The sequence below is a fragment of the Pungitius pungitius genome, chromosome 6 (assembly GCF_949316345.1).
Source record: "Pungitius pungitius chromosome 6, fPunPun2.1, whole genome shotgun sequence".
Taxonomy (NCBI): domain Eukaryota; kingdom Metazoa; phylum Chordata; class Actinopteri; order Perciformes; family Gasterosteidae; genus Pungitius; species Pungitius pungitius.
In genome coordinates this window covers 9,942,360-9,955,914 of record NC_084905.1, presented here as the reverse complement: position 1 = coordinate 9,955,914, position 13,555 = coordinate 9,942,360, and the positions used below count along the sequence as shown (strand labels likewise).

Sequence of the window (13,555 nt, the reverse complement as noted above, 5' to 3'; positions counted from 1 at the left end):
GGATTAGGTGTGAACAAGCACAACTCAAACAATTCAGAGCACTTAAAATGTCAGTTGACCGGTAAAAAAACCCAACTACCAGCCTGTGAGAGAAAGGTAAATGAATATACTCAAGAGACGTGATATTTAATATGTTCACATGCTAACACTTGTTGAGGAAATATCCGTTTATGGATTAACAAACCCTTACAATGGCTAAGAGTTGCTCTATATTTTGAATTACCCTCATTATGCTGAATAAGGCTTTAACAGAGACAAACAGCCACTTTTGTCTTGATCAACAGCAGATAACATGGCAATTGACTCTTTATCAAAATAGTTTATTTAGAAGGCTTTTGTCACAAAAGCAATGTCTCTAAATGTCCCCATTCCACTTCTCACACTCCCAACTAAGTGTTACACAAATAAAACATTGGTTTATTAAGAGCTTAGAAGAAAACAAAGCTGTCAGATTTAAAAAAAGCAATGAAAAAAAAGCAATACACATCATTGTTGTTGTTGTACACTTGAACGATTTTGATGACTTATTGTTTTTGTACAAGGTGAGACCGTAAACACTGCCCTAAAAACACAGAACACTGACACGCTATTAGCTAAACACGGCCCTGCTCTGACCAAAGTGTGAGCACAATATGGAGGCTTGAGGATGTGTAGATCTAAACAATGAAGTACTGTCAAGCCCCCGTAGAGGGAACTTAAGAAAAGATGAGAGAAAGACATAGGGGGTAGAGAAGGACGATTCAATGTGTATAAATGTGGGAACAGATATAGCACTGCTCTTCTGGATCTGTACTGTAAAAGTCTACCCATGGCTGAGATGTCTTTGCCTCACCAAATGCCACCACGCCTCATCCCATTCCGTGTTGATCCAATCATGGGGGCTAAAGTCAGGCATATGGAAGCAGAGCCAAACCACTTCTTGTTTACTTACACAATATCCTTTATATATGAACCATACAACATTATTACACGTCCATTGAAAGCATGGGGGAAAAAACAAAACAAAAAACAAAACAGTCAATCCCTCAAAGCCCTCACTTTTGTTTCAGCCCATGCGGCCGCACAGGGATACGGGCAGGCGGGCCAACGGGTGGAAGAGCAGGCTTATATTTATTTGGTGGGGATCTTGGCCCGTTTTCGGGCGATGGCGTCCTCCACGGCCTTCAGCTGCTTCAGAAGCTCCTCGCGGCGGGACAGCGTGTTGCTGGGTTTGTTGGTGCCCGAGCTGGAGGCTGAGCCAGCAGCAGAAGTGGAGCCTGGGGCAGGCGGCCTGCCCAACGGCGCCGCCAGGCCTTTTCCAGATGACTTGGCAGGTGGTGACAGAGGACGTTTCCTAGGGAATAGGGGCAAAAGTTACGGTCAAAGTTGACCTACTGTCAGTTCATTCAGGCAGACGATAAATGATCAGAATGGCTAAATTTATCTATAATTAAAGCAACTGATTTACACATGATTCAAAGCCTTAATCCCAAGTTTAAAAGGCATTAATAGTGAAACCAGAACCTGGTGAGGCATTTACCTATTGCTTGTTTCAACTCCACTCTGTGCCCTAAGTATGTAAACTGTACAAATCACATGATTCAATAGGAATCAATGAGCTTGTTGCTTCGAACCGAAGGGGAGGGTAGTAAGTAAGTACCGAGAGACACAATAGAACCTAGTTGGTCATGACGGAAATACAGAATACTGCTTCGTAGAGTGAATTAAGAGAAAAAAGCATTAATAGTAAGAGACCTGCAATGCATCGTAAAGAACGCCACTGCTAGCTACACTAAAACATATACAATTACTTTTGGACTCAAAACTATTTTTTTTATGCAGACTCAAATGTGTGTGACATTACATGAAATTACTCACAATACAGGACAGCACCTTCATTTATATGTGTGAGAGAGTGGTCTATAACCACCATGTTGGGAGCTAACCGAAAAAAAAGTAATGCTTGAAAAGTTGCATCGCGCTCAAAAATTAATAACCTTTCCCAGCAACGACATAGTGAAGAATGCACTGACCTGTCTCCCTGGGGGGGCATGGGTCGGGGCCCTTGGCCTCTGGGCCGATCCATTCGAGGGGGGAGTATGGGTCGGCCAGGAATCCTCTTATCCCGGCCTGGAAAACATCATAGTTCATGGTGAATACATGCATTAAAAAAACAAATTACTGCTCTTCTGTTAGTATCAACGATGTGGCTAACTTACGGCGGGAAAAGATCTTCAGATTCATCTTGAGATCTCTAATATAAATTAGGGCATGTTGGCTTGTAATAGAAATCGGAAAGAAAAGATAACCCAGTACTTACAAATCAGGAGAACAAGAACGGACTCTGATATTCTGAATGATTAATTGGAGTATACAGCCAGAGACATTCTACATAGAGGCTATGTATAGAGAATATGGTCACTTACAATGCACAATGTGCCAGCACAGGAAGACTGAACTTTCTCTAACAATGGAATGTATTGCATCAGTTGAGTACATTTACCATCAACGCTGATAAAAAGGTGGCCAGTTTTCCTGATTATTAATATAAAGCTAGTATTATTCCAGGTCTGTGTCAGCTAGCTTCTCACCTCTGTCTGGAGACATGGCCACTCTCTTGCTGAGGGGGGAGCCGGGCCTGTCTTTGTCTGCGGGCAGATACCTCTTTCTGTTGCACTTATCTGCCTGCTGCTGCAGAGTGAGAGGACACGTGGAGTCAGGCAACGAAAGCAAAAGCAAAGACAGAAGGATTTCAATCCAAATGTGCAAAAAAAATAGTAAACAAAATCTGTAAAGTGCAATAATATCTTCCAACCTCCATAATCCCATTTTTATGTGAAGAGAAAATGTCTGTCTTTCTAGCAAGTATGGAACACAAATGTCTGAGTTGAGGGAAACATTTTAGTAAAAAGGCAAACAAAAACAGGGTATTGTGGGCTGATTTTTCTTTTGGCTGGGAGCAGTGTCTTGCCCTGTAAAAATGTGAACAGCATAAATAGTAACCTTATTAAGCAGGGTGAGTTTAATGTCTTTGTGGGATCCAGAACCTCCGTAGCTTCCTGGGGGGCCCATGATACCTGGTGGGGGATGTACAAGGTGACCACCCCTGCTACCAGGTCCAGATCTGGGCATTGGGTTGCCTCCCCTGGGTGGGGCACAGGTGGGATTGATCTTCCTGCGGTCCTCTCTAAAGGGTTCATCTTTCTTTGATGGTCTTTCTATGATCCAGACAGAAAAAAACACAAGAACTGATGAGCATTCGATAAAATTTGAAAGGATTGTCTTAAAATGTCTTCATCTCTTCATTTTTAATCCCTACCCTTTCTGTTACGCTGTTACTTTGAAACATTTTCAGGAACTAAATTAAGAGCACTCTACAACGATCCAAAAAAAGGAATAGGAAAACATTTCTAAAGAGGGTAGGTATTGTTTTAGAATGAGAAGCAGCACAGACCTGAGCAATATGCAGCTGAATTACAGTTGTGGTCAAAAGTTTACATATACTTGTAAAGAGCATAATGTCATGGCTCTCTTGAGTTTCCCGTTATTTCTACAACTCTGATGGTTCACTGATGGAGTGATTGGAACAGATGCGTCTTTGTCACAAAAAACATTCATGAAGTTTGGTTCTTTTATGACTTTATTATGGGGTAACAAAGTGATAAAATCTGCTGGGTCAAAAATCTACATACAGCAGTGCTAATATTTGGTTACATGTCCCATGGCCATTTTCACTTCAATTAGGCCATTTGGTAGCCATCCACAAGCTTCTGGCAAGCTTCTCGTTGAATCTTGGACCACTCTTCTTGACAGAATTGGTGCAGTTCAGTTAAATTTGATAGCTTTCTGACATGGACATGCGTCTTCAGCATTGTCCACATGTTCTCAATGGGATTTAAATCAGGACGTTGGGAAGGCCATTCTAAAACCCCAATTCTAGCCTGATTCAGCCATTCTATTACCACTTTTAATGTGTGTTTGGGGTCATTGTCCTGAACACCCAACTGCGCCCAAGACCCAACCTTGGGGCTGATGATTTTAGATTATCTTGAAAAATTTGAAGGTAATCCTCCTTCTTCATTATCCCATTTACTCTCTGTAAAGCACCAGTTCTATTGGCCGCAAAACATCCCCACAGCATAATACTACCACCACCGTGCTTCACGGTAGGCCTGGTGTTCTTGGGGTTAAAGGCCTTACCTTTTCTCCCCCAAACATATTGCTGGGCAGTGTGGCCAAACAGCTTGATTTTTGTTTCATCTGACCACAAAACTTTCCATCAGAAGGTCTTATCTTTGTCCATGTGATCAGCAGCAAACTTTAGTCGAGCCTCAAGGTGCTGCTTTTGGAGCAAGGGCTTCCTTCTTGCACGGCAGCCTCTCAGTCCATGGAGATGCAAAACACGCTTGACTTTGGACAGTGACACCCGTGTTCAAGCATCAAAAAGCATCTTCTTGCGAGATCTGCTTTTTGGTGTTTCTTGGTCAATTCATCACCCTCCTGACCAATTTATGACCAAGATATGACCAATTTTATCTCAGCAGCAGGTGATTGCTTGCATTTTCTTCCCGATCGCGGCAGTGACAAAACAGTGCCATGCACTTTATATTTACAATTGTTTGCACTGTTGCTCTTGGGAGCTGCTTTGAAATGGATCCAATTGACTTTCCTGACTTGTTCAAGTCAATGATTCGTTTTATCAGATCCATGCTGAGCTCCTTTGACTTTTCCATTGTAGCGTTTGTGGGCGTTTGTATCCAATGAGCCTCAGAGACGTCACCAGCTGTAGTCCCTCATCATCACTCACAAGAGGTTCAGAGGCCATGCTATGAAGCTAATTTCATTGACACAACTTCACCAAAAGTGCTAGTTCATGTTGCTGTATGTTTTTTACCCAGCAGATTTGATCACTTTTCTGTTAACCCATAATAAAGTCATAAAAGAACCAAACTTCATGAATGTTTTTTGTGACAAAGACGCATCTGTTCCAATCACTCCATCAGTGAACCATCAGAGTTGTAGAAATAACGGGAAACTCAAGAGAGCCATGACATTATGTTCTTTACAAGTATATGTAAACTTTTGACCACAACTGTAAGCAGAATACCCCATATTCATCATTCTACCCTTTCCATATTTTGTATCAAAGCCTTCATTTGAAATTTGGGTTGCTGTATTGGGTCTTTTGGTGCCCACTAACCCCTGTTCTTGTCTCTGCCGTGGGGGGGGCGGTCCCGCGCGGGCCCTCGCTCCTTTCGAGGCTGATTTGGTGTGGGCGAGCGGGAGCTGGCGGAGGACACCGGGCTGGCCAGGTCAGCATACATGTCGTCTGAGTCAGCGCTACGCACTGAGCTGCCGCTGGATGACGCTGATGACACCGACGACACGCTGCTCACGCTCAGTGACCTGTGGCAAAGGAGACAACAGCTGCTGAAAATAACTGAGGCACTGCTGACTGGGCGCTGTCATCCCTGCGCACGAAGCCACAGGCCCACTAGTATGCAGACACAACAGACGCCAGTTAGGTAGGCGCACGCGCACACGCACACGCACACACACACACACACACACACACACAGTCTGTCTGCATGTCTGTGTGTGAGTCTGTGAGTCTGCCCGTCCGTCCGGCCTCATATTTACACATTTGGCGGCTGTATTGCTTTGTTAAATTTTGTGCAATTTAGATACATTCAATATCGACAAACTTGGAATAAAGCGCGCTGTTCATTAGCAAGGGCTTAAGGGATCTGCATTACTGGATATACTAACTGAAGAAAAGGGACCCTTCTTCCCTCCTCGGAGTCAACACAAGCAGATATTCAACTCAAAGCTCTACTTGTACTCCACTGTTTGGAGCAGGAGGAGACTTTAGTGCCACGGCAGCAGTGTCGTCAAAACGCCTCAAGCAGCAACACCGTGGTCAACCCGTCCATCCGTCCTCAACAGGCATGCTTTCAACAGCCACTGCACACGATAAATACTGAATATTTACATGTTTACTTACAATGAACGCAAAAGATACTTAAGATGCAATAATTATAGTACCAAGACCTAAAAGCAGCCAATCAAACAGTGCTGTGAAAGATTATTTTTCACCTTCCTGGTTTCGTCTTTTTAGCTTATCTGTCTTTTTGGCCTTCTGGCTTACACTTAAATGTTTCAGACAGTTACTATTTGTTTGCAATTATTATTTCATTTTACATGCCTGGTCACAGGCACAGGGGTACACACAGGGAGAAGAAAAAAAAAAAAAAAAATTCTAGCTTCTTCTGAGCCATTGATAGGTGGACCTGCTGGTGTTCGGGATCATTGTCCTGCTGCAGAACCCGTGCGCCTGACTTTAAGGTCAGAAACTGCTGGCCGGACATTCTCCTTCAGGATTTTCTGGTACCGAGCAGAATTCATGGTTCCATCAATTATGCAGCCCCAGACGATCACACTGCCGCCACCATGTGTGACTGTTATTTTTCGCTCTAACTTCTTTATATCACATTTCTTTCCTTCTGAGATCTTTTCCCCGAATTCACTTTGGCCAACCGGTTCCATTTATGTGATCGTATTGCGAGTGAAATTGTTTTCCCAACGCTAATCAAAGCATTTCAGCTTTTTTCCCTTGAAAAATGCATTTTTAAGTACTTGGGTGCTCGAATACTTACTCGAGGGAATATACCTTTTCACAGCTCTGTTGTTGATATAGGGTATTAGAAATCCTGCCTGCTTTGATCCGCTTGTCCACAAAAGGACATTTACAACAATAAATGCCCCGCAAAATGCAATATATGGTCAAGAACCTTTTGGTAAACGGCAGTTCTAATGGCAATGATGGTGTTCGTGGCGAGTACCTGGATTTTCTGGATCCAGAGCGTGACCGTGAGCGCGAGAGGGAGTTGGACGAGGATCTGGAGCTAGAACCAGTATAACTGCTACCACTTCCACTAACACCCCCACTCACAGTTCGCCTGGAAGAGACAGACACACAAGTGAGAACACAAAAGGAAGTGCTTTTAAAAAAAAAAAAAAAGTGTACTACCACGCTCCTTGTTCAGCAATCAACACATAAATGGGCACATTTTGAAATGGAAAAATACGTAGGAGTAATAGATTAATCAACCATTGCTGGTCTCTGCTCTGTGGCCTTGGGAAAACACTGGGCCCCTCCGCAACACCTGGAGTCACCAGCTGCTACAGCAATGGAAAACTCAAAGAGGGTGTAACAGATATGATCCAGCCAGAGATATGGCCTCCTGCCACTGCGACCACTCATTAGATTACCATTGTTTTCCTGCCCACTGAGAGAGTCACTTGTACAGCCACATTTTACCAGCATTTGGCTAGTGCTAATGTCCAACCCTGATACTCTCATACAGAGTCCAGAGAAAACAGTGGATGTAGAATTCTGTGAGTGAAAGGGCGGCAATCCAGACCCGTTCTTCCCGACAGCGAGAGGGTAAGCTCCACTTTCTCCCCGGCCTTTTCAAGGTCCACCTAGAGGTGGCCGCACAACGCGGTATGTGGAAATGCACAGGTCCCACAAGTAGGGTTGGGTACCGAGAACCGGTACCAACATAGCACAGGTTCCTACAAGACCGGTACCTGCCGTACCGAAACGCAACGGAGATTTCGGTGCTTGATTTCGGTTTCTGAAACACTTTATCTACACACTGTGATGACACCATCCTCACAGCAGCTAACGCTACAGCGGCTAGCTAGCCATCTACCTTCTATTTCTATTTACTTAAGTCAGTGTTTCCCTCTGTTATTAAAGTTTGACCGTTCTTTCACAGCGTTCTTTCTGCGTTTTCAGAGAAACGCAAGAACACGCAGACACAGAGCCCCTTGCTGCCTTTTCACCTTCTCTTGTGTGCGTCGACCCATTTTTCTAAACTTGCGTCAAGAGCTATGCGAGCTTGCGCAACCCACAAGGCTGTGAGTCTCACATTTCCGGTTTCATAGCATAATTCCTCCATTATTAAAACAAAGATTTTTTTATGAGAGAATGAATCAGTTTGAAGAGTTTTTGTCAGAAAACCCCCGTAAATAGGACCACTGATACAACCCGTCATGGCGGCCAATAAGGGCGCGCGGATGGCGTCCTTATAGTGGACGCAGATCTCCGCAAACGTCGGTTTGCCGAACAAAGTTGTGGAGGGAAATACGGGACAAATATGTCCGCAAAAAAAATGCAATGAAAAGCAGCAGTGGTGATGCACGAGGCAAAAAAGTCTCTGGTAAACAAACCAACAACTTCCACACACAAATACATCACTCTCTAGGTCGTCTTCAACAAAAAACTTTTTGCTGGCGGTGAATTGCTTTGCAACACGCGCAAGCCTTTTTGAACCATGAAATGAAACGAGTCCGTCGACACAAGAACGCAGAACCATGTTCCAGCCTATAAGCCGCATTGAGACGCAGACACGTGACATTTCCTCACAATGAGCATGAATCTAAAATTAAATGATATGATTAATATGCCCCAAATTCTAAGGAAATAATATAGAGGGGAAACACCAAGTTACAAACCATTAATATATTCTTTATAGTTTGAAGTTTAAAAGTTCAAAGCCGTAGTTTGAAGCCAAGTGTTTATTTATTTAAATTTGCAGTATTGTTTAAACAGTTAATCTATTGTTCAATTTGAAGAGACATTTTTGCCTTGGCATTTTAATTATTGTTTTGTCCTTTAAAAAAAAAAAAAAAAATGTTTAGGCACCAGTATCGGAAAAAAACCCAAACGATACTCATCCCTAGTGGCATCCCCTCCAAATTGGGACCCCCGGTAACCCAACCTTGAAAAGCCCCGTAGACATTTTTTTGTCTTACTGTGCTTTGGGGGGTACTCAGTGTTTCCCCCTCCATTATATATGGGGGGGAGGGGGGCTGATTTGACATTGAATAATATCCTTGTGTTATATTATCAGGGGTGTCTGGCCAATATCTAAAACTAATACATAAAAGCCAGAGCGAGAGGCCAACAAAGGTCTTAGGACACATACTAATCTAAAGCCTTAAACTAAGATTAGAAATCAACCTCACTTTACTGATGGAAAAAAGATTATTCAAACACAACAGATCACAAAGAACGCAATCTCAACTCAAGAATAGAATATATACTTTTCAGTCATCTAATGGTCCTTCGTCTTGCTACATTCTTACTTTCAAAACATCAAAACACGTCATTATGAAATCTCCAAAACACACATGCGTCAGCCATTATCACCTAGTATCTACCGTAGAATAATCATCCATAACACCGCTACATGCCACAGGCATCGCTGCACCTGTCCACGCATAGTTGCGGGGGCGAAGATCATGGAAGGAATGTGACACCCCGGTATGTTAAAGGAATGAAACACCTGCTCCTTAATGCGTCATCACCAGGGAAATAGGGCAATGATCGATCTATCCCTCCACACCCAAGTTCCCTCAAAACAGAATAAATCAAAGAATGTGAATGAAACACACAAACTGGGGCTCTTTGTATGTATGAACGAGAGACATTGATGTTTTATAAGGAAGTACAAAGTGTTGATAGTCAATGAAAGCAGAAACAGAAACTGAGGTTAGCTCATGGAATACATGGCTGCTCTGTAAATGACAAAAGTTATACTGAATTGCATGTATTACATGGCTGGTCACATTAGTAGTTGTGTCACCCTTATGCAACATTATAATGTAGGTAGATCAAATTCAGTAATGCAAATGATCGGTTTTGGGCAATTCGAGCTGTCACAACCAGACAATTAAGGTGGACAACGTCATGAGCGAGGAGATCGAATGAGATGGTGCGAGACCCAAAGCTGATTACATGCAAGTACGGAGACCATTTTTTAATAGACTACTGAAATTCGATACACGTTTGGTGGCTACAACTATTTTGTGCTGAAAAGCACAAGTTATTTATCTTCAATAATGAAGATAAATAACAATAACAGTTTGAGGGTTGCAGCAACAACAACACCCTCAAACTGTTGGCCAGCCTCTTGTACCTTGTGATGCACAGTCTGGCAGCATGTTCTCCTATATTATTCAAAATGCAGTTTCTTAAGAACGTCAACAGCTGTTATTTCCTCGATACAACCTTTGCCCGGTATTTTGTTTTCATAGCACCTGATGAAGCTACAGAGGTGTCGTCTGTGACACGTCGGAATGTCATCCCACTGCCATTGTCAGTATCAGCAGCCTATATCTCTGGTAATCTGAATAGCAAACAGGGTTGAACTGGTTTTCCAGGATAAATTCCACAGTGGGATCCATTCTGCCTACACACCCATCCACCCACCTGGAAACAGCATCACAAGCCCTCAGCTTTCTCTCTCTCTCTGAAAAAGAGAGCCATCCACCCAAGCTCTTGCTCACATCCAATCTTCATGGTCTTCCCCTAGAATGTGGTATTACTTCATACCGCACACAAACAGAAATATGCAAATGTGGAAGTATTGTTAAACACAGTTCTGCTTATTGTAAAAGTATCAGTTATAATGCGATCAACTGTGGACAAACTTCCTTGCAAATTTGAGATGGGTAAACAAAACGTGCCAACGTCCCTTCCATGTGCATCCAGATGGTTTCCCTGTATGCCCACGCTATGACCACAAACCATTTTAAAAGGATCAGAACAAGCTTTTTAATCCAATGCGCAAGATACAATGAAAGGTCATAGCTGAGACTTCAGGGACAGGGCCTTTTTTGATCTCCCGGTAGTAAGTGCATACACAGTACACAGTCAGAATCCTACTTGGTTTGACTGATATATCCATGATGTGAAACAATGAAGTATAAAAGATAAAGCTTGCAGATCGGAAAATGTCAAGCACTACATGAAAGGAAATGTATAGGTACGTTTTCATCCACTGTTACAATTTAGTTAAGAGTAAAAGTGTGTTTATATTCAGTATAACTTCAGTAGCAAGCCCAGCATTGACGTGCTAAAGCTAGTTGTTGGAATGCTGTTAAGCAAACTGTTAGGCATTGCAAAAAGTGTTAAGCTTTATTCTTTTCTTTCCATTTCTACCATACATATTTTGATCTGCTTCTCCTCCTTTAAACTTTCAGTTATTGAAACCGTTAAAATATTAAAATATCTAGCTCCTTAAGGACATTTCCTGCTATGACTTTTCAGCTTTCTACTTCTTATGCTTGAATTCATTTAAATCAATAATCATTTATTTTTAACATGGTTTTCCAATGCAGTTTTCTCTCAAATCCTCTTAAACTTATATATAACTCATACACTCACCGGCCACTTTATTAGGTACACCTGTCCAACTGCTCGTTAACACTTAATTTCTAAGCAGCCAATCACATGGCGGCAACTCAGTGCATTTAGGCATGTAGACATTGTCAAGACAATCTCCTGCAGTTCAAACCGAGCATCAGTATGGGGAAGAAAGGTGATTTGAGTGACTTTGAACGTGGCATGATTGTTGGTGCCAGAAGGGCTGGTCTGAGTATTTCAGAAACTGCTAATCTACTGGGATTTTCACGCACAACCATCTCTAGGGTTTACAGAGAATGGTCCGAAAAAGAAAAAACATCCAGTGAGCGGCAGTTCTGTGGGCGGAAATGCCTTGTTGATGCCAGAGGTCAGAGGAGAATGGCCAGACTGGTTCGAGCTGATAGAAGGGCAACAGTGACTCAAATAACCACCCGTTACAACCAAGGTGGGCATAAGAGCATCTCTGAACGCACAGTACGTCGAACTTTGAGGCAGATGGGCTACAGCAGCAGAAGACCACACCGGGTGCCACTCCTTTCAGCTAAGAACAGGAAACTGAGGCTACAATTTGCACAAGCTCATCGAAATTGGACAATAGAAGATTGGAAAAACGTTGCCTGGTCTGATGAGTCTCGATTTCTGCTGCGACATTCGGATGGTAGGGTCAGAATTTGGCGTCTACAACATGAAAGCATGGATCCATCCTGCCTTGTATCAACGGTTCAGGCTGGTGGTGGTGGTGTCATGGTGTGGGGAATATTTTCTTGGCACTCTTTGGGCCCCTTGGTACCAATTGAGCATCGTTGCAACGCCACAGCCTACCTGAGTATTGTTGCTGACCATGTCCATCCCTTTATGACCACAATGTGCCCAACTTCTGATGGCTACTTTCAGCAGGATAAAGCGCCATGTCATAAAGCTGGAATCATCTCAGACTGGTTTCTTGAACATGACAATGAGTTCGCTGTACTCAAATGGCCTCCACAATCACCAGATCTCAATCCAATAGAGCATCTTTGGGATGTGGTGGAACGGGAGATTCGCATCATGGATGTGCAGCCGACAAATCTGCGGCAACTGTGTGATGCCATCATGTCAATATGGACCAAACTTCCTGAGGAATGCTTCCAGCACCTTGTTGAATCTATGCCACGAAGAATTGAGGCAGTTCTGAAGGCAAAAGGGGGTCCAACCCGTTACTAGCATGGGGTACCTAATAAAGTGGCCGGTGAGTGTATATCTGCTCCATCAATCTTACAGCTACAGCCACCATTTTAACTTTAAAATCTTGACAAAAACTATTTTTAAAAACTGCTTGTTGACATCTATTTAACTTTCTTCATAATCACTGTTCATGTTTCATTAGTTTTTCAGTCTGTTACACGGGTTTCTATGTAGAAAACTGGAGTGAGGCATTGGAATGTTGGAGGGATCTAGAGGGTAGACCAGCATCAGGATCTATTTGTAGTTTGTCCTTATAGCCAAAATATTCACTCTTCAGGCTTAATTTTGGAGAAAAATAATGGCGTGCTAGTGATTGTTGTACTCATGTGGCTATGGAATCCCACAGACATTTACTTTTGAGAGTCAGACGACATCTGCCTCAAGCCCCATAGGCTCCAATACATATCTGGTGACATATTTAAAAACAAAAAACATAAGGTACACGTTTCGTCAACTACCATTAGAGCGTATTTATGACCGGACAGACATACTAACCACATAGTCGGTAGAGTCTTGGGTCACCGTATTTTTTGGATAACTGTATAGTTTTGCAAAAAAGGACACTTGTTTGAGGTGTGGATTCTGTGTAAATCGCTGTTATACTCATAGCCCTTTGATCAGCGCGTTAATGAACCCAGCTGCGCCGTTGCTGTGGCTGTCTCACACAGCGGAACCATATTAGCTCATTAGTGGAGTCACATGACGCAGCTATGCTTTCTGTCAACAGACCAACATTATGAAACCCCTCGCTTGCCCCCCTCCACCCTGACCCCTCCCCATTCTTAATCACTCTCAGTCTCTTCCCATCTCTCTCCCGTCAACCCTAACAGATAACCCCCGACCCCCCTTTCTAAATCTACTTCTTTCCCCCAGCCCCCCCTCGAAATCTATCCACCCTATCAGCTATCTTAGCCCCCCAAAAAATGTCGACAAGGTGAGCAACAACAACTCGAGCAGTTTGAATAGACCAACTAGAGCAGAACTTTTACAGATTCCTACCGTTGATCAAATGAGCGTTAGTCAAATCTGACACCATAGCCGACAATGTAGTGTCATTCATTGATGCATTAGCTTTTTGAACATCACTTACCCTAACATCACCACCGTTGCCTCAAAATAAGTGGAGGGAGAGAC

The 13,555-nt window shown here is 43.0% G+C and overlaps 1 protein-coding gene across 5 annotated transcripts in view; it reads right to left on the bottom strand.

Moving 5' to 3' along the window:
• Positions 1–304: 304 nt before the first annotated feature.
• zc3h18 (zinc finger CCCH-type containing 18) overlaps positions 305–13,555 on the bottom strand; it is a 30,933-nt gene continuing 17,682 nt past the window's right edge. For 3 of the 5 annotated variants that reach the window (XM_037450935.2, XM_037450934.2, XM_037450938.2), the window contains exons 14-19: positions 6,822–6,938; positions 5,180–5,385; positions 2,983–3,197; positions 2,571–2,670; positions 2,013–2,109; positions 305–1,333 (exon numbers count right to left, since the gene is read on the bottom strand). In XM_037450935.2, coding sequence (XP_037306832.2) covers positions 1,111–1,333; positions 2,013–2,109; positions 2,571–2,670; positions 2,983–3,197; positions 5,180–5,385; positions 6,822–6,938 — 958 coding nt within the window. In that variant the 3' untranslated portion in view covers positions 305–1,110. The remainder of the gene's footprint in view (positions 1,334–2,012; positions 2,110–2,570; positions 2,671–2,982; positions 3,198–5,179; positions 5,386–6,821; positions 6,939–13,555) is intronic. The other 2 variants (XM_037450937.2, XM_037450940.2) reach the window with 2 other exon arrangements.